This window comes from Sturnira hondurensis, unplaced genomic scaffold, assembly GCF_014824575.4.
Source record: "Sturnira hondurensis isolate 20B ecotype Veracruz unplaced genomic scaffold, ASM1482457v3 Scaffold0004136, whole genome shotgun sequence".
NCBI lineage: Eukaryota > Metazoa > Chordata > Mammalia > Chiroptera > Phyllostomidae > Sturnira > Sturnira hondurensis.
The window spans coordinates 22,948,775-22,971,541 of NW_028076767.1; the positions used below are offsets into that span (position 1 = coordinate 22,948,775).

Below are 22,767 nucleotides of genomic sequence, written 5' to 3' on the forward strand. Positions count from 1 at the left end.
ATTCTCTTAGCTGAGACTTAATCATCCCCTGAATACCCCTACTGTTCCCTCTTGTGGGCCCCTGGGCTTGGCCTTGCCACTCACCATGGCGCTCACCACCCGGCACACGTAGACGGGGTTGCCGCGGCGGCAGCAGTCACGGCTGCTGTTCTTTTGGAACTTGGGGTTGACATCCAGGAGCGTCAGGCAGATGTCCAGGATATCACCTTCAAACTGCGTTCAGAGGAAACAAGAGGAGGATGAGAGGAGTGAGACATCACCTCCAGGAAGCCTGCCATGAAGCCCAGCAGCTATAGGGCTTCTCTGCTCTGTCTCACATGGACTAGGAGGTTCAGGCTGGGTCAACCCCATCTCTTTGACGCTAGCTTCCCCTGGCCCAGAAGGGGGTGGGAGTGGGACAGAGACCGAGTGTGTGAGAAAGGAAAATGGGGTGTGTCTGAATCCAGGGCCTGACTGGGGGGGTCCTAGAAATTTGGAAACCACAGAGTGGGGAGCGCAGTGTCTCAGGAGCTTCCCTGGCCTCAGAGTCACCTTGGGCCCTGCCAATTCCCCTTTCCCCCTTCTGCTCAGCCAAATCCCCCACTTCCCCCAAAGCCTCACTTACCCTGCGGAGTGGAGGGATGTCGCCTCCTCCCCTACCCCAGCCCCACATGCTGCTCCAGGTGGAACCCACGTGGATTACAGAGAAATCTAATCTCATCACTTGCCTGTTTCCTCCACACTCAGTAAAGTCAAGAGTCCCCTGTGGCCCGTGAGGCGCTCCATGGTCTGTGCCCAGGGACGCCCCCGCTCTGGCCTCATCTCGTACCACTCTCCCCCACCCTCGCTCTGCCCTCAGGGCCTTTGCACTTGCTATTACAGCCTTTGCTTGGGATGCTCTTCCCGCCACTCTCTGTGTGGCTCCCGCCTTTCCATCCCTGCAAGTCCATCATTACCTTTATCAAAAGCGGGACCCTGTCCTTGTCACCTTCATCTGTCAAAGGCTCTTCCAGAGGCCCCCAGCTCCCCATCTCTGTGTCTTGTCCCAAACCAGACCCCAGTCACAGGTCTCCCTCCATGGCTTGAACCCTTCTGTGGCTCCCTATCACCATCAGCCTGGCATCAGGGCCAGTTTACAATCTGAACATGGCCAACCTCTCCCACTTCATCTCCTGGGGCTCCTTCAGGGACATGGCGCTCCCCAAACTACAATGTACTTCTTAGGCATGAATGTCCCTCTCTCCAAGCTTTGGCCCATGCATGCAGTTCCCTTTGCCTGGTAGGCCATGCACCCAGCTCAGACGGTGCCTGTTTCAGGAACTGTCCTGACCCCTGTGGGCAGTTATTCCCTTCCTTCACATCAGGAGGTTGAGGGGGTGGCGGTGAGATGGTTCTTGCATCATGACTTTTCTCAGCAGTGTCTTAAGGGTTTATTTGTGGGAGGCTGGACGGTAGAGGACAACCAGCCCAGGCCGCCCTACAGGAGGGCGAGGGACAACATGGGACAGAGAGCAGCCACCCAGCTGTTCACACAAGTCTGGCTGACCTCAGAGATTCCCGAGAAATAATAAAGGATTTTTGTTTTAAGCCTCTGAGGTTTGGGTTTGTTTGTTATTCAGCAGCAGTTGGCTGATACATCTAGACCAGTGGTTCCCAAAGTATGGACATTGGATCAGAAGCATCAGCATCACCTGGGAACTTGTTAAAACTGCAGATTCTCAGCCCACGCCCAGATCTACTGAATCAGAAACTAGGGATGGGCCCAGTGATCTGTATTTTACACACTTTTCCAGGGATTCTGATGTATAATTCAAGTTTGAGACCCACTCATCTCTATAATGTTTAAAGCCCCCTCTCAGCACAAGCCTGCACCCAGTGAACACCTAGCAAGTGCTGCCTGTTAATTTGATATATGGGCTTGAATGCCCCCTTCTCCCTCCCAGAGTGNGATCTACTGAATCAGAAACTAGGGATGGGCCCAGTGATCTGTATTTTACACACTTTTCCAGGGATTCTGATGTATAATTCAAGTTTGAGACCCACTCATCTCTATAATGTTTAAAGCCCCCTCTCAGCACAAGCCTGCACCCAGTGAACACCCGGCAAGTGCTGCCTGTTAATTTGATATATGGGCTTGAATGCCCCCTTCTCCCTCCCAGAGTGACTGCCTGCCCACAACCCCTGAAAGTTCTCCTAATTCTTTCTCACCTTGAATATCCAGGGCTGTTGCTTCCATGGTAGGTAAGGTGACCCTTTGCCGTGTGACCTCAGGCCGGGTTGGGCTCTCTCTGAGCCTCCAGCTATTTCAGGGCGTTTGAATCTTAACAGCACGGGGTGGGTGACTCTGAGACTCAATCATACCTTTGCAGCTTGACTGCCTCAGACCCAGGTCCCGGCACACAGTGGGTCTGAGATGGTTGGGAGGGGCAGGGAGGGGCCCTACCTGCCCGAAGTTCCAGGGTATACTCTTGATGAACTTGGCCGAACCCTGGTAGATGAAGCCCTGTTGGGAGAGGACGTACTCCTGCCGCTCCTCCTCTGAGTCCAGGTACACAGCGTCCGCTGTGGGTAGGAGGGAAGGGGCCTCAGCTTTGGGTCTGGTGAGGCCCAGGGTCCCTGCAGACGTGGCAGCTGGGGTGCCAACAGCCCAGGGCCAGGTTGGCACCTGAGAGGTTTTCCTATCTTTGAATCTGAAAAACTAATCATTAATAAATAATTTCTTGTCAGTGACATAAGGTGTTACCGGTTAGTGACAACACGGGCTGGCTACGGCCTTTAGTCAACATTTTCTGGATGCAGTGCCAGGATTTGTGACAGGCATGTGGCATATATTACCTTGCTCCTTTGCCGCAAAAGCCCTGTGTGGATGAGATCCAGGAAAGCCCCATTTTACAGATGGGAAAACTGAGCCTCAAGATTATTGTACCAGTGGGAAAGCTGATGCCAGAATAAGAGACAGGAGTCAGGAGCCCCCTGGCCGTGATCCTCACTTGCAGTGTGAGATCCTGGGCAGGGCACTTCTCCCTCTCTGCGCCCCAGTCTGTGTTCTCTGTGAGTAAAATGGGATCGCATATCTGGAAGGTGCTCTGTAAGCTAAAGGCCCGAGCCAGTGCGAGGAAGGAGCACCTTTCGGGCGGGGGGAGAGAGAGTTGAGGAAAGGCGCCTGCAGCTCTGGGAAGTGGGGTTCTGTCCAGCTGGGGGTCAGGGATAACCACCCGGAACGGGTGGCATCTCATGCCTTGATGACATTCTAAGCAGATGACCAGAGACAGCAAAGTTGCAGCTGCTGGAAAATGCAGGGCACTTAGTTGACCGCGACTAGTGAGGACAGAAAAGGGGGCTGAGGCAGCTGGGGCCGGGCGGTGGGGTGTCAAATGTCAGGCCGGCCTTTGCCATCTCCACTCCACAGCTGAAGACAGGCTGGGAGAGGGAATCCAGAGCCATATTATGCCTTTGGGTGGGTCCTGGGCATTTTTGTTTTTATAAGAAAATATTAAAGATACATTTTATCATTGCATTGGTATTATGATGAAGATACTAATATTATATATTAAAACATATTCTCTGGTCTAAATGTCCATTGTTTTCTTCTAATTTTAAAAGCAGTCAACTTCCCTGACTGGTGTGGCTCCATTGGATGGGCATTGTCCCACAAACGGAAAGGTCGCCGGTTCACTCCCGGTCAGGGCACATGCCTGGGTTGAGGGTTCGGTCCCCAGTCCGGGCAGGTACGAGAGGCAACTGATTAATATTTCACATCAATGTTTCTTCATCAATGTTTCTTCTTCTCACATCAATGTTTCTCTCCCTCTTTTTCTCCTCCCCTTCCCCTCTCTCTAAACATAAATATATAAACTCCTTTTAAAAATAATTAAAATCAATCCATTGATAAAGGCAGTGAGCATATTTTCACGTGCCCCTGAAAGCATGGTGGCCCCAGGCCCTGTGCCTATGGAAGTCAGTCTGCAAAAGCACACCCAGCCTTCCTAGGGACACTGGGCCTAGAACGCAGTTGCCCCGCCCCCAGCCCCTGGCTCCATCTGCAGTGACCAGCACCCCCACCCTTATCGCATGGAGGAAGGCAGATGTGAAAATGGCTGAGTGTCTTGTGTGTCCTGCTCTTCCGCTACAAAAATTACGCAATAAGAACTGGCCTTGTAGTAAGTAAACTTTGTGATTATAAACCAACTAGCAGTGTGGGAGAAAGAATGAGAGAGAAAGCAAAACGCACGGTATTTTCCCATGGGAGTGAGTGTGTCAGGACGCTGAGACGTCCCCTGCTCCGGCCTCCATCTGGGAAGGGGGGAGGCATTGAGGACAGAAGCCTCACACATAACGGGTGCTTGATCCTGTCCATGTTGGAGCTCAGGGACAGGAGGGTCCCCTGTCGCAGGCAGAGCCTGCCCTCTCCCCCAGAGGGAGAACAGCGTCCTCGTCTACCGTCCCACCCCAGCAGAGCCCAGCTTCCCGCCTCCCAGTCACCAGCTCCTCCATTTCCGCTTCCTCCCAGAGACAGGGGCCTTTAGTCACGGTGCTGTTTGGCTGACCACCACGCCAACCCACCGGGCAAGGAGGGGACAGTTCAGAAGGAAAGAGGACATGCCCTAGAACCTTGCTTCCTGTTTCCTGGACTCTATACTCCCACGGTACTGGATGGAGCTGTGGGGGAAGGGGAGGGGGGCAGAGGCATGCTCCTGCTCCTCGGGCTGGACTGCCAAATGGCCGTCTGCTCTGCGGACCGTCGAAAACCAAACGAAGCAGACAGTGGGGTCTAGCAAGGCCCGTTGTGTCCTGAGAAGCCATTCCATGTGGCCAGGTGAACAAGGGTGCACGTTGTAACACCCTCCCTGTGATGAGCAGCTGGGGCGGGGGACCAGCTGAGTGAGCAAGACACTCAGGTAAGACAGGAGCACTCGGGTGCTTAAAGGGAAATGAGCTGATGTGCGCGGACAAGTGTGGGAAGATCCTCCAGACATACGGTGGAGAGAGAAGCAACCCCGTAGGTTGCTGTGCACGTGGGACCCTTTTGTGCTCAGCAGAGACAGAGGAGCTCGCAAACACAGGGATTCCTTGGGGCTCCTGCCCCCCTCCCCAAGCTAAGGAGGTGAGCCCTCCCCAAGGGCTACTCAATGTGTTTCCAAGGAGGAAAAGCAAGGGCTTGCTGTTTCTCTTTCTCTGGAAGGTTTTACCAAGACAATGTGTTCTCTGGTCTTCGTGGTATAATGAGAAACAAAAGCTAAAGCATGTGAAAGGGAAAATAAAAAATTTTTCTGCTCAAATATGTTACAGAATGTCCTCAATATGGAGAAGAAAATACAAATAAAGCCACAGCCCTGAAAGAAGCTGGCTGTCTGATGCTGGGGAGGCCAGAATCTTCGCCCCGGGCCCAGGCTTTCGGGGGGGCACCCCTTTCTTAGGTGGAGGCCCACCCACAAGACGTCTCTCTCTGCCTTGCTGTGTAAGAGCAAGAAGAATACAGATTCGGCTGCCTTGTAGTCAAATGGGGAAACCGAGGTCCTGGAAGTGCTGCGGCAGCCTGCCTCCTCCCGCCTGCTCCAGTGGCCTCAGTTCTTCCACACTCTCCCCTCTGACTCCCGTTTTGCCCAGCATTGGTCCCCTTTCTCATTGAAGAAGCTGCCCAAAGACCCTTAGCTTCTCTGAGCCTCAGTTTCCTGCCTGTGGCATGACGAGGCTGACTTCTGCCCTCAGGTTGGTTGAGGCGGATATTTGAGAGTGTGTATGAGGAAACACTTAAATAACAAAACCTCACAGGAGGTGTGGCCACCCCACACCTCCACCTCCCATAATTCCCTTTCCCCAAACCAGTCTCGTGAGATTTAAAACAGAGCCTCGTGAAACAACCAGGTGGGGAGCTGTGGCCCTGGACATCCCCTGGACACCACATGCCTGAACAGGGCTTGTGGACCAGGCCAGCTTACGGTGCCATGGGAATAGATGGGCCAAGACGTGGGGTAAGATTGCGTAGTGGCTGTGAGGCCTTGAGCAGGTCATTTTGCTTCTGTGAGCCTGTCTCCTCTGAGAATGGGAGCAAGAGGAGTCCTCACGGCACAGGGTTTGGGGAGGCTGAGCACGGAGTTGTACAAAGTGGACCTCCCTCAATCCACGCTGCCGTCTCTTCTGTCCCATTCCCCCATCCTCAGTGGCCTCCATGGGTGGGTCTAGCCCAGCCCATCTCCCCCTGCCCGTAGATGGAGTGTGGCTTACCTGGGCACCAGGCGTTGAAGAGCAGGATGAAGTGGCCCAGCACGAAGCTGGAGCCCTGGTCGCCCATGGAGGCCTCCAGGCTGAGGCGGTACAAGCCGATGGGGCAGTTGGCCGGGGAGGTGAGCTGCAGCGACAGGGCGTTGTCCTGCTGGTCCACCACCGAGGCTGACCAGGCACCCTCCTCCACACTATCCGACAGCGGGAAGTGGGCCTTGGTCCCCATGTCCTTGCTGGGGGCTGGGCCTGTGGGAGGAGAAAGCAGGGACTGTGAGCCGGGGGTGGGCCGGGAGGGAGGGAGTCGGGATTGGCAGGGGCTGGGCACAAGCTAAGGGTCCTTGGGCCTGGATTCAAGACTGCTAACCATTGAGAGAACTTCAGCAAGAGATTTCGCTCCCTGAGCCTCGGTTTGCCCATCTGTAAAGTGGGATCAAACCCCAGCCTTGCATGGTAGTTTTGTGCGAATGCATGAAAAGCTGCAGGCACACCGCAGGTTCTCCACCAGACAGATTCCTCCTGGGAGACCGGACAGCGCAGCCTGGGGCAGGTCTCAGTCGCAGTGCTCTGGGCCGGCATGACTTTAGACAAGCCCATCCTCCTCTCAGTTCGCCCATCTGGAGCAGGGACAGGAATTAGGTAGATGCTCCCCAAGGGCCCTCTTTTCCTGCCTAGTTCCTTTACCTGCTAGTGTCCTTCTTTCCTTTCAGAAAAAGAAACCCAGGCTCACCCGGGCTGGTGACTCAATTGGTTGGAGCATCACCTCGTATACCAAAGGTTACAGGTTCGATCCCTGGTCAGATCTCATTTGGGAGGAAACCGACCACTATTCCTCTGTCACATTGATGTTTCTCTCTCTCTATCTCCCTTTCCCCTCTCTTTAAAATAACCATATCCTTAGGTGAGGATTTTTTTAAAAAGGAAAGAAGCCCAGAAGCCCAGGCTCTGAATAGGATGGGACCTCTGATGCCCCGCGGAGCCTGTCTGAAAGCCCCCTTGCTGTGGGGCCTGAACTGCCTCTGAGGGTCTGTCTCCCCAGCACCTGCCCCAGATCTTGGCCTCTGGATCCCCACAGGCAGCTCAGAGGAGGGGTCATGGCCATGGCTCACCTCCCTCTGGACTTCCGCACTTCATGAAATGCCTGGGCGCTTCCTGCTTCCCCTTTCAGTGGGAAAACAAGCCGAGAGAGAAGGGGACTTCCGAGGATATCCCAGGGGTCTGTGGCAAAGTTAGCATCTGAGTCCAGGTCCCTAGGCTCTGGTCTGTCCCCAAGGGAACCTCTCATTCCCAGAGGCTGCTCCCTAGTAAAGGGAGCCCCTACCAGGGTTATAAGGCTCAGGGAGGTAGATAGAGCTGCTTTTTCAGGTGGAGGGGGGCGCCTGGCTCCTGCAGGCAGGTCTGAGTTACAGGGAGGGTTCGGGCAGGCTGGTGGCCCTTTCTGGACTCAGTGGCCAAAAGGAGAAACAGAAACTCCTCCACTCTACTGGGCAGCTGTCCAGGAGGGTTATTTTTAATCTTCCACCTCCTTCCCTGCAGCTCTGCCCACTGTTGCTGACAGCACAGGGGCCTGCTCACCAAGGGGCTCCCTCCCAGCACCCGGCACCCAGCCCCCATCCATACCCAAGCTCAGATACAATCGTGAACTAACAGATAGGATGCAGGCCTCTGGGGCTCTGTCTGGGGGCCAGGAGCCTGCCGTAGGCCCGTAACTATTCTCTGTCTTGCCGGGTGGGCACTGGAGGGAGGAGTCTGGCAGCATCGGGGCCCAGAAAGCCAATCTAGGTCTGCTTCCCCAACTCGGGCCCTGAGTACTGTGTGACCTGAGCTAAGTCACTAGGCTTCTCTGATCTGCAATTTTCTCATCGAACAAAACAGATTTAGTTCACATGCTTTGGAGGGTCAGATTCCAGGTGTGAAACTGGCTCTGTGACCTTGGACAGCTCGGCTTCTCTGCGCCTCAGCTTCCTCATCTGTGAAGCGGGCCAACTGCGGTACCTCGTCACCGGGTCGGTGTGAAGCTTAAAGGTGAGGCATGTCGACCCCATCACAATGTGTCTGGCACATAAGTGCTCAACAAATAAAAGCTACTGTATATTGTCACCACCACCTCCTAAGGCTATTTAGAGGAGTCAGTGGGAGTTCGTAGAAGGCATTTAAAACAGAGACCAGGAAGTAGTAATGTGAGCTATCCTTGGTGTCACCAGAAGGGACCATTGAAAATCAGCATTCTCAGGCCAAATAACATTTGAGAACTGGAGTGAAATGGAAACTGAGGCCAAGAGGGGTAAAGTTGGGGTGCCCCCATGTCCCACTTTGCCAAGGACAGTCCTACTTTCTGCCTGTGGTTCTAGTATCATTATTATCATCATTTTTTATATTCACTCAAGGACATGCTTATTGATTTTAGAGAGAGAAAGAAAGGGGGGTAGAGAGATCGAGGGAGAGAAATGTCGATGTGAGAGAGAAACACTAATCGGCTCCCTCCCATACTCACTGCAACTGGCGACCGAACCCCCAACCTAGGTGTGTGCCCTGAATGGGGACAGGACCCTCAGCCTTTCAGTTTCTGGAACGATGCTCCAACGAGCTAAGCCACACTGGCCAGGCACTAGAATAATTATTAATGGCCTCTCTTTCTCCCTCTGAAATGCCCCTGTTTGCAAGGTCAGTGATCTGGCCACCATGGTAAGAGCCTGGGCTGGGTCCCGTCACCACTGTCTCTGTGGACTTAACCACCCCCAGGGAAAGGTCAGCACACACATGTCCCTTTCTCTAGTCCCAGGACAGCTGGTACACACACACACACATGCTCCTTTCTCCCCAGGGGTCTGGAGAGTAGGCTGTCCCCTGGCCTTGCCGCCGCTCACGTAAGCTGGCTCTCAGAATCCCTGGGCCGTGGTTCCACACAGTACTCTTTGTGGGGCCAGAGACACCACAGGGACCCCTCTGGGCCTAAATGACTCTGAGGACCTGAGGAGTCCTGGTCACTATCCCAGACCATGGTGGCGGGAGGCCAGATGTGGTGGATGAGGGGAACCTTCCAGAGCAAAGCCTTCTTGGCCTCATAAGGGCTCTTGTCACTCCTTCAGGCTGACCTCACTCCCACCCCCGCTCACCCCAAAGCCCCGCCCTCCCTGTTTAACAAGGATGGTGTCTGTCTTTTGTGGTTTGTACCCTGTAACAGAGCCTGTCAGGTCTCGGGCTGTCAGGGTGGGGTCCACAGTCCCTGGGTACGAGTGGGGTCAGGCCACACACTTCATTCGCTAAGTGACCTTGGCCGCCTCTGTCCCCTCTCTGGGTTTCAGTTTCGCTGAAGAGGTAGGGCAGCATGATCGCAGAACGTGCCAACATTTTAAGGTGCCCAGGCCAGGCCCGAGGCTGGACCGTGACAGAAGTCAGGCCTTGATGAGTGAAGTCTGGCTTCCTCCCATTGCCCGCCAGGCCTCCCGGCCCCGGGAAGGGCCTAGGTCACCCAGACAGAGAAGCTGTGTGCACCCAGAAACACAGTGCCTTCCGTGGCTGCCACGGGGGCTATGGAAGTGACCGGGGCAGGTTGGTTACAGTTTGAGAGGACTGAGTGAAGACCGGAGAACAGAGATTACTTGCTGGGATGAGAAGGCCAACAGATTCCATTCCCCTGACCTCAAACCCTAATTACTTGACTCCAGGCTGCCTGGATCATTGACAAAGTGAAAGAGGGGATACCTGGAAAGTGAAAGAAGAAAAAGGAAAGCAAAAAATCACAGGCTACTCAAGGTCGTGGCTCATCTACCATCCCCTCTCACAGAGGAACAAACTGAGGCCTGGTAGGCACGTGAAGGTCGCTGCTGTAGGGTCACAGTGATGAAAAACACTGACTCTCAGTCTGGGGTTTTGAATCTTGCCTTTCGCCTACTCACTGTGTGACCAGGGCAAGTAACTTGACCTTTCTGAGCCTCAGTGTACCTTTCTGTAAAATGGGGGTTCCTTCTCCTTCCAAGATTGGGGCGGGGTTCAGAACAAGCATGTAGTGGGTGCTCCATAGATGTGATCTTCCTCATCCCAAGCTTAGCTCTTCTCAGAGCACCATTGTCAGATGCTCCCACCTGGCACTTCACAGAAGGGACACCGAGGATCTGAGACTAGCCAGAGGCCCCTCTGTTAGAAAGGGCCCCATGGGTGCAGGGTGTGTGCCCTTGGGTAGTGGGTGTGTCTCTGCTAGAAGGGGAGAGGAAGGGAGGCCAGGGCTGGAAGGGATATCCGAGGCCAGTCTGCAGGCATTGTGATAAGCGCTATCAAACGGGCTCCCAGGTAAATTCAGGCCTCAGCCAGGTGGGCGTAGTTCCTGCTTGCTGCTCCATCTGCCCTCAGAGACCTCAGGAAGAGCTGGCCTTTCCCACCCTTGGGCCAGAGTCCCAGCCATGTGGCCCCTTGCTGACCTCGAGGGAGTGGTTTCTACCAGAAACCAAAGCGACTGGTTTGGCATTCGAAGCCACTTTCCCAGGACTGGGCACTGGGTGTCTGGGGATGGGGTGACTGGGGCCTGGGATGAGACATCACTGGGATGTCTCTTTGCCCATCTCTTGAGCCCCTGGAGCAAAATCAGCAACAGCCATTAATATCTACAGGGCACCCCCCCCCCCCAAAGCAGGTCCTTCTCACTTAACAACCCTCCACCAGGACTGCTTTCCACGTGATCAAACTCAGGCTCAGAGAGGCTGATGAACTTGCTCCACATCACACAGCAGGTAGGCAGCCCAGTCTGCACCAGAACCCAGGTCTGTCTGTGTAGCCCCAAGCCGGAGGCAGCCTTACAAGGGCTGGAGCCAGCTGGGTTCTCTCCACCACCCAGATGAGATCTGGGCCTGGTCCTAGGGGCCTGGTTGGGTTGTGTGGATTTTGGCAAAGTTGTTTTGATGTGGGAAAGAACAAACATGACCTCAACCCCAGCCCCAGTGATAACAGGTTTTCAGTATCCCAGGTAGGTAGGAGCATAGGCTTGTTTACAAAGCTGGGTGGCCTGGGGCGACACCTCTCAACTTTCCAGGCCTCTCAGTTCCCTCATCTGTAGGATGGGGCCAGTGACTGCTGGAAATTCTCCAGGGGGCAAAGAGGGATGGCGTCACCTGTTCCATGGTCTGTCAGGGGACAAGGATGTCACAGAACAGAGGGAGTTCAGGGTAGAGGCACTTACCAGTCACAACACTGAAGGTGAGTCTGTCCACACTGGCCTCGTAGTTTCTGCCCTCAAAGTACAGTGTTATCCGGAAGGGCTGGCCCCGCCGCACCACCAGCCCCTTCAGGAGCAGGTCTGTCGTGTGGTGGTCACGGCTATTGGCCTCCAGCTCCAGGTCGCATCTCTCCACAACCAGATCTGCGGAGACAGTGAGGGGCATGAGCCTGGGTGGCACCCCTCAGCCAGCTGTGACCCCTCCACCATGCGCCTTGCTGGCGCAGTGCCTGGCGCATAGTAAATGATTAGTAAACTCGAGCTATTCGTTCACTGTGGGGGTGGGAAGGTTCTCTTGGTTAAAGCAAGGGCAGTATTTGGTATAGGTTGATTACATAGTCTTTGCCTTTGAGGTTCAACATCCAATTTACAAGAAATACAGAGGACTGGGGAACATTTTAAACAAAGAACCAGGACACAATCAACAAAATCCACAGTCAGGAAAACTGAAGGCCCAGTATTGGGTTTCTTTAACAACTAAACTAGAAGGAAAAAATATGGGGAAAAAAGTTGAGGGGAGAACCTATATATTAAGAGGCACTTAAGAAACATGCCAAGCCTTTGTGCTATGTGAGTCTTACTTAGATTTTTTTAAAAATATTTAAAATCATTTATTACATATAGGAGGCAACTGGAAATTTGAATACTGATGAACTAATGGTGCTATTAAGGAACTTTTGTTAATTTGTTTATGTTTAAAGACTCCTTATCTTTTAGAAAGATATATTGAAATATTTTCAGATGAAACGATGCTTCCAAATAATGCGGTCAGGCAGGGCTATAGGAGGCTAGGGTAACCTATAGGCGATTGTGGCTGAAAACATACTTGTTTATTATACCAGTCTCTTTACATTTACGTGTGTTCAATATTCTCTATAATAAAAGGTGTTTTTTTAAAATCCTCACCTGAGGATATGTTTCAGAGAGGGAAAGGGAGAGAGAAGCATCCATTGGTTGCCTCCCGCAAGCACCCCAAACAGGGAATCAAACCCACCACCCAAGCACGTGGCTTTACCGCCTGGGAATCAAACCCTTCACTTCCTAGTGCACGGATGACACTCCAGCCAACTGGACCACTGGGTCAAGGCCATCGTAAAAGGTTTTTTAAGGGACAGGGATCCGGGAGTCTTCTGGAGCTAGGCTTTAGTCCTGCTGTGCCGCTGTATGGCCCTGGACGGCTGCCTCTCTCTCTGCTTCCTTCGCTGAAGCCCCCAGGGGCTGCTGGGAGCTCCAGCTGAGGGTGTTAGGACAGCCTTCCCTCGGGCCTCCCCTGGGCAGGAGCTTGCTCTGGGAATGTCCTATTTATAGTTTCAGAGGGAGCTGAAGACCAGGGTAGGGGTCGGGGGAATGACGGGGGGTCTGAGGGAAGCACAAACCTCACTAACCTTCGCAAGCTCAAGGTCAAGATTGGGAAGCCCATAGGGTGGGGGAAGTGGGCAAGGCAGGTTCTCAGCGTGGTGGGGCCCTTGGGGAGTATGTGGTCCAACTGAGGCCCAAGGGTAGGGGTTTGCCCAACGTCACCCTGCAAGTGGATCCTTTCACTGGGACGTCAGTTCAGGCCTCCTGCCTCTTGCCACGGAATGTCCCACAAGTGAGGTACAAAATAGAGATTGTGTGGCCCCAGGTTCCAGGGCAAAGCGCAGCTCTGGAGTTTGAACCCAGGGCTGCTCTTTCTGGAGTAACCGCCTTACTCACAGCGAAGGGTTTGTCCTCCACATACACACCCCCCTCCCCCCTCCCCTCCCCCACCTTGTCCTGTGCTGTTCTCCAGCCAAGGAGGGGACAGCAGGAAGCCGACCCTCTGCAATCACAGCAGGAGAGGCCCGCATAGGAAGGAGGGACTTCTGGGGGCCTGCCTATGCAGGGAAGAGAGCGCTGCTGTCCCCTGGGAGACCTCGGAGAGGCGGTCAGTCCCCGCTCTCAGGCTAATGTCTCTCAGGCTAATGTCGGAAGAAGGATTTCCAAAAGCCACGCCCAGCTCCAAAGGTACAGAAACACAAGGATCTGATGCCTGAGGACCTCTGCCCTGAGAAAGGACCCATGGTCTTCCAGCGTGGGGGACTCCTGTAGGAAGTGGCCCCTCTGGCAATGGGGCCGAAGGCTCGTCATACCTGGAATCTCCAAGGTCTCTCAGTCCTACTGAGCCCCGCTCTTGGGGACAGGGGTAAGAAGCTGCACTAGGGATGAGAGGCCACCTTGGGGACACATCACAGCCGGGCCTGAGTTGGATTCTGATCCCACACATTGGGAGCTGGGTCCCAGAGAGGGATGAGAGTGGCCTGAGGTCACACAGCAGGTCCGGCAGGTTCATGGCTCCTCCCACTCATCCCTGCTCCAACTGCCCCATATTCCTCACCTCATTCCCTCACCTCATTCCCTCTCCCCACGGCTCCTTCCAGGTGCAGAGGTCATTTGCAAATGGCCTTGACCCAAGAGCCATCAGGGATGCTGGGCCCTGTGGCAGTACTGCAGGGACATCCCTCATTGCAGAAATTCCTCCCGGGATGGTGGCACTGCCTGTGTGTGTGGAGGGCAGGTAGGAAAGCAATTGAACCCCTCCCCCACTCCTCTCGGCCCTCCAGGTGTACCCAGGGTCGGCATTATCATCCATGGTTGGTTTACAGCAGCGGAAACTGAGACTGTACAAGGAGCCAAGGACTAGAACTCGAGAGCTAGAAGGGACCTGAGAGAATGCGCCTGCTCTCAGCCTGCTCCTCTGTGGGATGCTGGAACTTCCTCTCCGGCTCCCGGGACCAAAAAGTCAGCCAGGGCTGGCTTGCGCACCACCGGAGACAGCGTGCGCGCCTCCTTACGGACTGGCAGGGACTAGCCAAAGCTGCGTGTCTTGAGGCCAGGCCAGTGACCCCTGAATCGCGTTGTGTCACTTGGCACACGGCGGGGACGCAGCCCAGTTGACTGGCTGAGGGCAGGAACGATGGTCCGCCAGCACAGTACCTCATAGTCTACAGCTTACCTTCCTGTCCCGTGTCCTCGCCGATCCAGGGAGGCAGGGGTGAATGACCCCACCCTGGGGAACCTGAGGCCCCAAGCCCAGGCAGGCCTGGGAGCAGGCATCTCGTGCCCAGCGCAGCCCTCATGCTGCTCTCCAGGATAAACCCCAGCCTGTCCTGACCCCAGCTGCACTGGCAGACCACAGAGACCAGGGAGGGACAGCCAGGCACAGGGGACCCCTGAGCACAGCAGCCCTGGCCCTAATACTCACCCTCAGCCATGGTCAGGTGGTGGTGGCAGTGGCGCTTTGTACTGGTGGCAGGACCCTCCAAGTGTGGACCACTGGCAGCCGGTACTGTGCTGGAGGCTGAGACCTGGGAATTTATAACCCGCTTTGGGGCGGGCCGGGGGCGGGACCGAAAAGGAGGGCGGGGACCTCGTGAGGCCGTTAAGTCTGGGCCCACGCTCTGGGCTGGCCTGGCCGCCTGGGACAGGAGTCCCAAGGAGTACCAGGGAGGGAGCGGTAGAAAGGCAAGGGCTCCCCCTGGGGGAGCAGCCTGAGCACAGGTCTGGGACAGCAAGGACAGGGACACACACTCAGATCAGGACACACAGACACACCTGGACCCGCAGTGTCAGATCTGGGGGAACAAAGACACCTGGAGAGCAAAGTGCACACATGCAGGTACAGACCCACGTGGGGCGGACGCAGACACACAGATGCAGTAGACAAACCTGGGCACACAGTGACATGGACACGAGATCACCTAGGAACCCCAGGGACAGGCCAGGACATCGACACAGGCAGGCAGACAGGTGCCTGCCAAGAGCCACACACTGAGTTGCAGATGTCCAGATGCACCCAGCTCACAGACACCAAGGTGCCATCAGATGCGGACACACAGTCAGACTGGGGCGCTCACAGGCCTGCCAAGATGTGCGTATCCGGAGAGGTCGGAGACGGGCACACGCACAGACACGGACTCATGCAGAGGCAGACATGCCCACTGGGACAGGCACACCCACATCTCCCCCTGGGGCGGAACCCCGGGGGCTGTCTCTCTCATCTATCCCTCAGTCCACCTAACCACCTACCCATCCACCCACTCACCCACCACCCATTTACCCATCTATCTATCCCTCCACCCACCCATCCACTCACCTATTCCTCTATGCACCCCTGCCTGCATCCCACCCTGTCCTCACTCTCCTTCACATCGTCCTTGCAGGCCTATTGTGTGCCAGAAGGGAACAAAGACAACTTTCCAGGGACTCAGCCTCTGACCCCTCCCACCCAGCACCTCGCAGGGGGAGACATCATCCACCCCGCACCCTCTGGTCCCCAGCCTCCTATGCTTCTTCCCCACCCTGAGGCCCCTTTTCTGGAATAAATTCTATATCTATTGATGGCTTTGGGCTACAGAACTGGCCCCAGTTCCCGTTTCTGGTGGCGCTGCTCAGGGAACAAGCCTGTGTTGCTTTAGTGGGGTGTGTGTCCCTGGGTTACATAGGTCCTGCCTGGGGTCTTAGTGGATGAATTAGTGACATGGCGTTGGGTCCTGCTGACCTCTAAAATAGCCCTGTGGGTGAACCTTGTAACTGCCCCATTTTACAGCTATCGTTGCAGAAATTGTCCCCTGCCGCTGGCTAGAGCTCAGAGGCTGAGCAAGGTGAGTGAACACCAGTCCGGAAGAAGGGTTTCCGTTCCCACTCTGCCCCTGACCAGCTGTGTGGCCACGGGCAGGTATTTTTGGTTCTCCAGGTCTCAGTTTATCCTTCTGCAAAATGGGGACAAGAATTCATCCCTCACAGGTCTGGAGTAAGGTTCAATCAGAAGGGCTGAAATCCGGCACCTGGCATATAATGAGCACTCCATAACTGGGGCCCCTGAGTTTTGGATTAAAAATGCCGAGTGTCCTGGATCATGACCCTGGGGGACAAGGACCTCAGAGAGAAACAGGAGGTACAGGGACAGTGAGGCTTTGCAGAAGGGAGGCTGTGAACTGTATGGTGCACAAGTGCCAGCCTTGCCCCAAATGAAAGGATGGATTTTACCTTCATTCATTCTTTTCCAACAAATACGATAAGTTCTGTTCCACTTGGTGCTAATTTCACTTTGTGACCCCTGCCTGGGAGCTCCGTGGGAGACACAATGCACTCGAGTCTCTTTAGAAAAGCCATCAGGTCCTTTCCGTGTGGGCATGGGGCTTGGCACAGAGTCCTGGTCTGTCCCTGACTCGGCCAGTTTCCTTCCTCTCCCCTTACCTCGGAACTTTGTCACCTGAGGGACGCAATGTCTGGTGCGACCCCAGGACAGGGCCAGTCTGCGTCAGCATCGGCCTCCGAGAAGTGGCAGGCGGGGGCCAGAGCCCGGGCTGGGTCCACAGGCCTGGATCTCGGGCGCCAGTGACCAGGGGCCCTTTCTGCACTCTGGGCCTCAGTGTTCCAGTGTATTCAGAGGAACTAGGAAACCCTGCCTTGTCTTCCGTCTTTGGGCAAGTAAAGATCCAAAATCCTGTTTCTCGGAAGGGAAACAGTGGTCTGGAGAGGGCGGTCATGGGCTCAAGAGTCCCCTACAGCCCAGGTCCTAACACAAGGCCCACAGGCTGAATCCGGCCTTCCACCCTGTTTTATCCAGCCCGGCACCTCGTTTCTACCCTCGTTTCTAAGGCAGGGCCGAGCTCTCCCTTAACTGTTAAGAAGCAGTTACATTTATACAGTCCTAAATTACACTCGGCCCTTTGAAGGCAACTGCGAGGCTGATGTGGGCCCTGGTGAAAATGAGTTGGACGCCCCTGTCCTACGGTACAGGCAGCAGCTCTTCATGATTCTGCGCAAGGAGGGTGCTGTGTGACGGTCAGAGTCAGCAGTATCTGAGGTCACTTGGCTGTGTGGCCTCAGGCAAGTCTCTAGACCTCTCTAAGCCTCAGTTTCCTCCTCCATAAAATGGGTATCGTAAGAGTCCCCACCTCTGGGGTTTAGAGATGTCTGTTCGGTGCTAAGTGCTCAAGAAATGGCCCCTGAAACTTGCCGTGAGGATGTTAAGGGCCAGGACTCGCCGCCCCCCGCAAAAGTGAGGTTCCTGTGTATAGGTGACGCAGGTGGCAAACAATGTAGAATATTTGGGGGGTGCTCAGAAGAGCTCCCTGCATCCCAAATAAGCCTTGTGCCCAGGGTCCCCGATGCCTGGACCCCACCAATAGAGAGATAAGCTCTTCACTTTCAGCAGGATCTCCGGGCCTTGACGCAAAGACAAAGATATACTTCTACAACTTCTGAGTCACCCATCACCAGCCAGGCGTCCCATGTAAATCTCACTGTATAATTTCTGTCATCTGTTAAATGAGGAAACCAGGGCTCAGCAAGGGGATGTGACTTGCCTGCGGTCACACCGTCAGGGAGTGGGGCATAGAGTCTGGCCTTGGTTCGAAAGCCGGTGCTGACCCTTCCGTGGTCCGAAAGTCAGCCCTGCCTCCGACCACGCTCCTCCTTGCCTGGGGCTGTGGCTTCAGAGGCCTGGGTCCTGAGCCCTACGGCCCTGGGCGAGTGCGGTCCTGCTTTCGACCCACCATTGTCTGACGTAAGGTGGACATTCGATAAATGTTTGTGTCATGAGACGGGGCGGAGGGGGGTGACGGGGGATGAGTCAGAGAGAGCTGAAGGGAGGATAGAAGGAAGGAAAGGAGGGAAATAGAAAAGAAAGAGGTTCAAAGAGGTTGGGAAACAGCCTGAGGTCACGCAGTGCAACTGGGCTCCCAGGCCTGGGCCCGGCTGAGCCATTCCCCAAGGACAAGGAGCCCACGGGCAAAAGACGGCCCCGGATGGCTGAGCTAAGCAGAGAGAGAGGACAGGACAGTAATGGGTGGGACAGTGACTGGGCATCCGACGACCTCGGCTGTTCTACCACCCGGTGACTAATGGCGGATGAGCAGCGTCTGGCATGAGCAAGTCCAAAGAGGGCAGGACCAGGCTCTCCCGAGGTGGGATGGGCTGAGGTAGGGGCGAGAACCCTGAGACTTGGAGAAAAGGTCATGGGGTAGGTGTGACCTCTCATGCCCTTTGAGAGGGACTGTGGCTGGTGGCCTGTCGGAGTCAGGGTCTGTGTGCCCCAGGTTGTGGGGAACAGAGAACATCTCTCCCGATGGGGGTGGTCCCGCCAAGGTGTCCATTTTGCAGATGGAAAAACTGACCTGCTTGTGGTGTCCTCAGCCCACCCATAACACATCCCCCACCCCACTGACCCTGTCCCTGCGTAGGATCTCAGCCCCAACTATGCCACTTGAGTTCTGTGGGTGTGGGCACTTCAGTTCACCCCACTGAGGCTTCAGTTTTCATTCCTATAAACTGGAGAATCCCATCTATGAGGTTGGAATTCGCCCCTCCCTCCCGAACCCCCTCAGGGGGAAGCTTGAGCTCCCAGGCCTGGTCACTAAGGCCCCGTAGGTCTGGCCCCACTCACCCTCCTATTGCATCCCCCACATCTGTACTCTCTAGCCTCACCGGAAACTCCACCAGCCTCCCAAAGCAGGCTGCAATTTTACTCCCCTCCAGGCATTTCCTTAAGCTGTGCCCTGTACCTGGGATGCCCTCCTCCACTCCTCTTCACCTATCAAAATTCCACCTGGCCTCGTCTGAGAACCAGTGTGCATGCGTCTCTCCCTCCCTCCACCCACCTGCTTTCATGGCTGCTCAATAAATATTTGTTGAACGAATGAGAAAGAGAGAAAGAGAGAGAGAGGCTTGTGCAACCCTGAGCCAACCTCTGGGGTTAGCCAGTCGCCCCTGGCAGGACCAGGAACCAGGGTGTGGTACTGTGGCCTCCAGCAAGCCTGGTGGCCTCCATCAGAGACCAGGGGTGGGAGCCCAGCCGACCCTCCAATCCCATCTCTTACAGCCCCTGGGGCAGGAAGACCCGCTGCTGAGCCTCAGAGACCTAGAGGACAAGCAGCTTTCCTAGGCCCCCTGCAAGTCTGGACAGAGTTGGGGTGCCCCAACCCCTGGAAAAGTACGTGCTGGCCCAGCACCTCTACCCCCAATTTTGAAAGCTTAGAAAGCTGCTTTTGTTTAACTTGGGAGTGGGAGTTGTTTTGCAGTGGGGCGGAACACGAGGGTGGCGTGGTGACATCAGTGGTGAGCAGCATGGCCGGGGCTGACGAGGAGAACGGTAACTCCAGGCTCCATCCTGGATCCCCTCTCGTTGCTCCTATTGGCTGCGTGGCCTTAGTCTCAGTCAAAACAAAAAAGGAAGAAAGAAAGTAAAACAAATGAGCAAACAAAAAATCCCCTCAAAACTCCCGGCCCCCTGGGCTCAGAGAAGGAGATCCTGAAATAAAGGCACAACCCCTTCCAAACAGAATAAATTGATTCTAGTATTGTTGTCACTATTACGTGCTTCCGTTTCTTAAGGTCCAGACACTACAGGGGATGGGGAGTTTAAGGATCTGGGGAGAGTGAAGTCCTGACCATTTCAGGCCACAAAATTAGCTTCACTCATAGGAAAGCCACAACCACTTATCACTTATTTGGCACGCAATTTTAATCCAAAGGTAACATCCTAACCTGATATAATGGCCCTCAGAGATGAGACGTTAAGACATTAGGACCGGGGAGAAGAAACACCAAAGGTGGGAGGTGCCAAGGGAGGGAGATGTCAGAAAAAAAGCACAAGAGCGCCTGGGACCTCTGGCGCCGGTCATGTCTGGGGCCCTTTGGGGTGGGAACATTGCCCTGCTCACCCTGTCCAGCCTCACGGGACAATCCTGCCAGTGGCCTAGAGGCATCCTATCAATGAAGAGACTTTGTGATGTGTACACTGGGCCCACGAGACACTCTCCGCTCCCTTCCTGCTTCTTCTAGCATCCATGTGGCTCCGCTCCAAGCACACAGGCTTGGGAGCTCAAAAGACCTGGGTTCAAGTTCAGCTCTGCCATTTACTTTCCTGTGCGGTTGCGGGTAAGTCCCAGCACCCCTCCAAGCCCTGGTCTCCTCATTTGTAAAATAGGGACAATACAGTGCCTACTTCAGGGGCTTTTTTGTGAGGATCAAAACCATGCCTGCGAGAGAGCTAGCATTCCAAAAGGGTGGCTGTTTCTTTGACAATAAAAAGAAATAAAATACTGATCGTGCTATAACATGCGGGGACATCAAAGCTGTTCTGCTCAGTGAAAGAAGCCAGTCACAGAAGATCGCATATTTTATGATTCCATGTATATGAAATGCCCAGAATAGGCATATCGATATAGACAGAAAGCAGATGGGCGGGTGTCAGGAGCTACAGGGAAGGGGCATGTGGAGCCACTGCCGTGGGTATGGGCTTTCCTTTGGGGGGAAGAAAATGCTCTAAATTAGAGTGTGGCTGGGTTGCACGGCTCTGTGAATTCACTAAAAACCATTGAACCGTACACTTTAAAGAAATACCTTTTACAGGGCACCAATTACATCTTAAATAACGTTTTTTTTAAAATGGTGGTTGGGAAAAAAGCTAATAATAAAACTCAGGAAGCCTTTGCAAATATTGTCCCAGTCTCCAATCAGAAAGCTAAAGGAGCCGTGGCTGGGCAGTTGGTTGGAGCGTGGTCTCATACACCAAAAGGTTGTGGGCTCAGTTCCCCATCAGGGAGGCACATACCTAGGTTTCTGGTTCCATCCCTGGCTGGGACATGTATGGAAGCAGCCGATCGATGTTTGTCTCTCACATCGATGTTTCTCTCTCTCTACCCCTCCACCCCTTCCTCTCCCTCCAAAATCAATAAACATTCCTTGGGTGAGGATTTGAAAAAGAAAGAAAAGAATAATCTGTTTTACATTTAGAATTGAGCTTTCATAAAAATGGAAAGACTCCAAAATAAAGAAATCCTGGCAAAGTAGGTTGAAAAAATATACACAGAGATAAAAGAGAAAATTAATGTGTCAAAAAAAGAAACCCACCATGGGCCCATTAAACAACTTTGTCAATATTGGCACAGTGTTACAAAACCAAACCCACAAGCACAGCGCTTGAATAAAGAGGAAATTCATCACCCCCCTCTGCTGGTAAGAGTTCCCACATCTGAAAATGGGAATTTCAAAGACTGTACAGTGAATTCGGGTTTACTTCACAACTCTATTTATGTCTTAAGATGCTTCGGGAGTGCCCCTACACACAGAGACACACACTTACAATCCAAGACAGTGCTTGAAAAGTCCCTCACTTTGTTAGAAGGGGGTGCGAGAGGTGAAATGCCTTACCCAAAGTCACACAGCTTGGAAGAGACAGGACAAGCGTTCCAAAGTCCCTGCTTGTAACCAATACTGCAAGAATGTCAGGAAAGGGCAGTTAAGCCTTGGGGCAGGTGGCATTTGGGGCTGCTAGAGGGAGACAGGGCAAACAAACCACCCAATGTGCACCCTTCCCCACCTTGGGCTGAGTCACTGGTTGTGTCTGCCTGCCACACCCATTTCAGTCAATGAGAGTCAAACACACTTTCTTCCACGGAAATAAATGACGCTTCAGGGCAGTGGCCAACATGTTTAGATGAACTGACCGCTTGTGTCTCCTGCCTGTTTGATGAGCCCCTTGAGTGACTGTGTTTGAACTGGATGCTAGTGGGTCTGAAGTCATACTCAGCTTGACCCAGTTAATCTGAAACTGGACTTTCACATCCGAGGGGGACTTGCCATCCCATGTCCCAGCGTCACAGAGATGGGAAGCTTGACCTCCTTCCAGGCAGGGGAGGCGTCTGTGTTCAGGATAATAACCCCCCAAGGTCCACAGGCCTCTGCAGGTGATGGAGCCCTCTTTGCAGAAGCAGCGCCTCCACCATTTTACTTCTGGGTGAGGACCCTTTGTTGCAGGTGCTGCCAGTCAAGCGTACAACTCTACTTAGAGGTGGGCCTGGGACCCACACCTGGCCAGTCTGATTCTCTCCTGGGACGTTAACTCACAGCTCCTACACAAGTCCTAAATACAGGCATACGCCATTTTATTGCACTTCGCTTATGCTCAGCAGATACTGCATTTATTGTACACATTGAAGGTTTGTGGCACCGAGCAAATCTGCCAGTGCCGTTTTCCAACAGGCTTGGATGGATGGTTAGCACTTTCAGCAGTAAAGTATTTTTAATTAAAGCACAGGCTTTGCTTTTTTTTTAGACGCGATACTATTGCACACTTAATAGACTGCAGTGAAGTGTAAACATAACTTTTATATGTGCTGGGAAAGCCCAGCACTGGGATGAGTCACGTTCCTGTGACTGCAGTAGTCTGGAAGCAGACCTGCAACACCTCTGACGCGTTCCTGTGATGGCTCAAGTTCTATTCCTGGAAGGGCTTCGTTTCTTGTCTTTTCTGAAGCTAGGCTTGTTAGCTTTTTGTTCGATGTCCTTTCCATCACATTTTTTGAGTCACAGTGTACAAACAATGCACCCTT

General features: G+C 54.0%; 1 protein-coding gene across 1 annotated transcript in view; it reads right to left on the reverse strand.

Annotated features, from left to right (window-relative positions):
• The window catches only part of TGM2 (transglutaminase 2), a 31,512-nt gene extending 16,776 nt beyond the window's left edge, over nucleotides 1-14,736 (reverse strand). Inside the window, exons 1-5 of the mRNA XM_037044041.1 lie at nucleotides 14,631-14,736; nucleotides 11,372-11,551; nucleotides 6,205-6,447; nucleotides 2,423-2,541; nucleotides 85-213 (exon numbers count right to left, since the gene is read on the reverse strand). Of these exons, the coding sequence (XP_036899936.1) occupies nucleotides 85-213; nucleotides 2,423-2,541; nucleotides 6,205-6,447; nucleotides 11,372-11,551; nucleotides 14,631-14,640 (681 nt within the window). The 5' untranslated portion in view covers nucleotides 14,641-14,736. The remainder of the gene's footprint in view (nucleotides 1-84; nucleotides 214-2,422; nucleotides 2,542-6,204; nucleotides 6,448-11,371; nucleotides 11,552-14,630) is intronic.
• Between the last annotated feature and the right edge of the window lie 8,031 nt (nucleotides 14,737-22,767).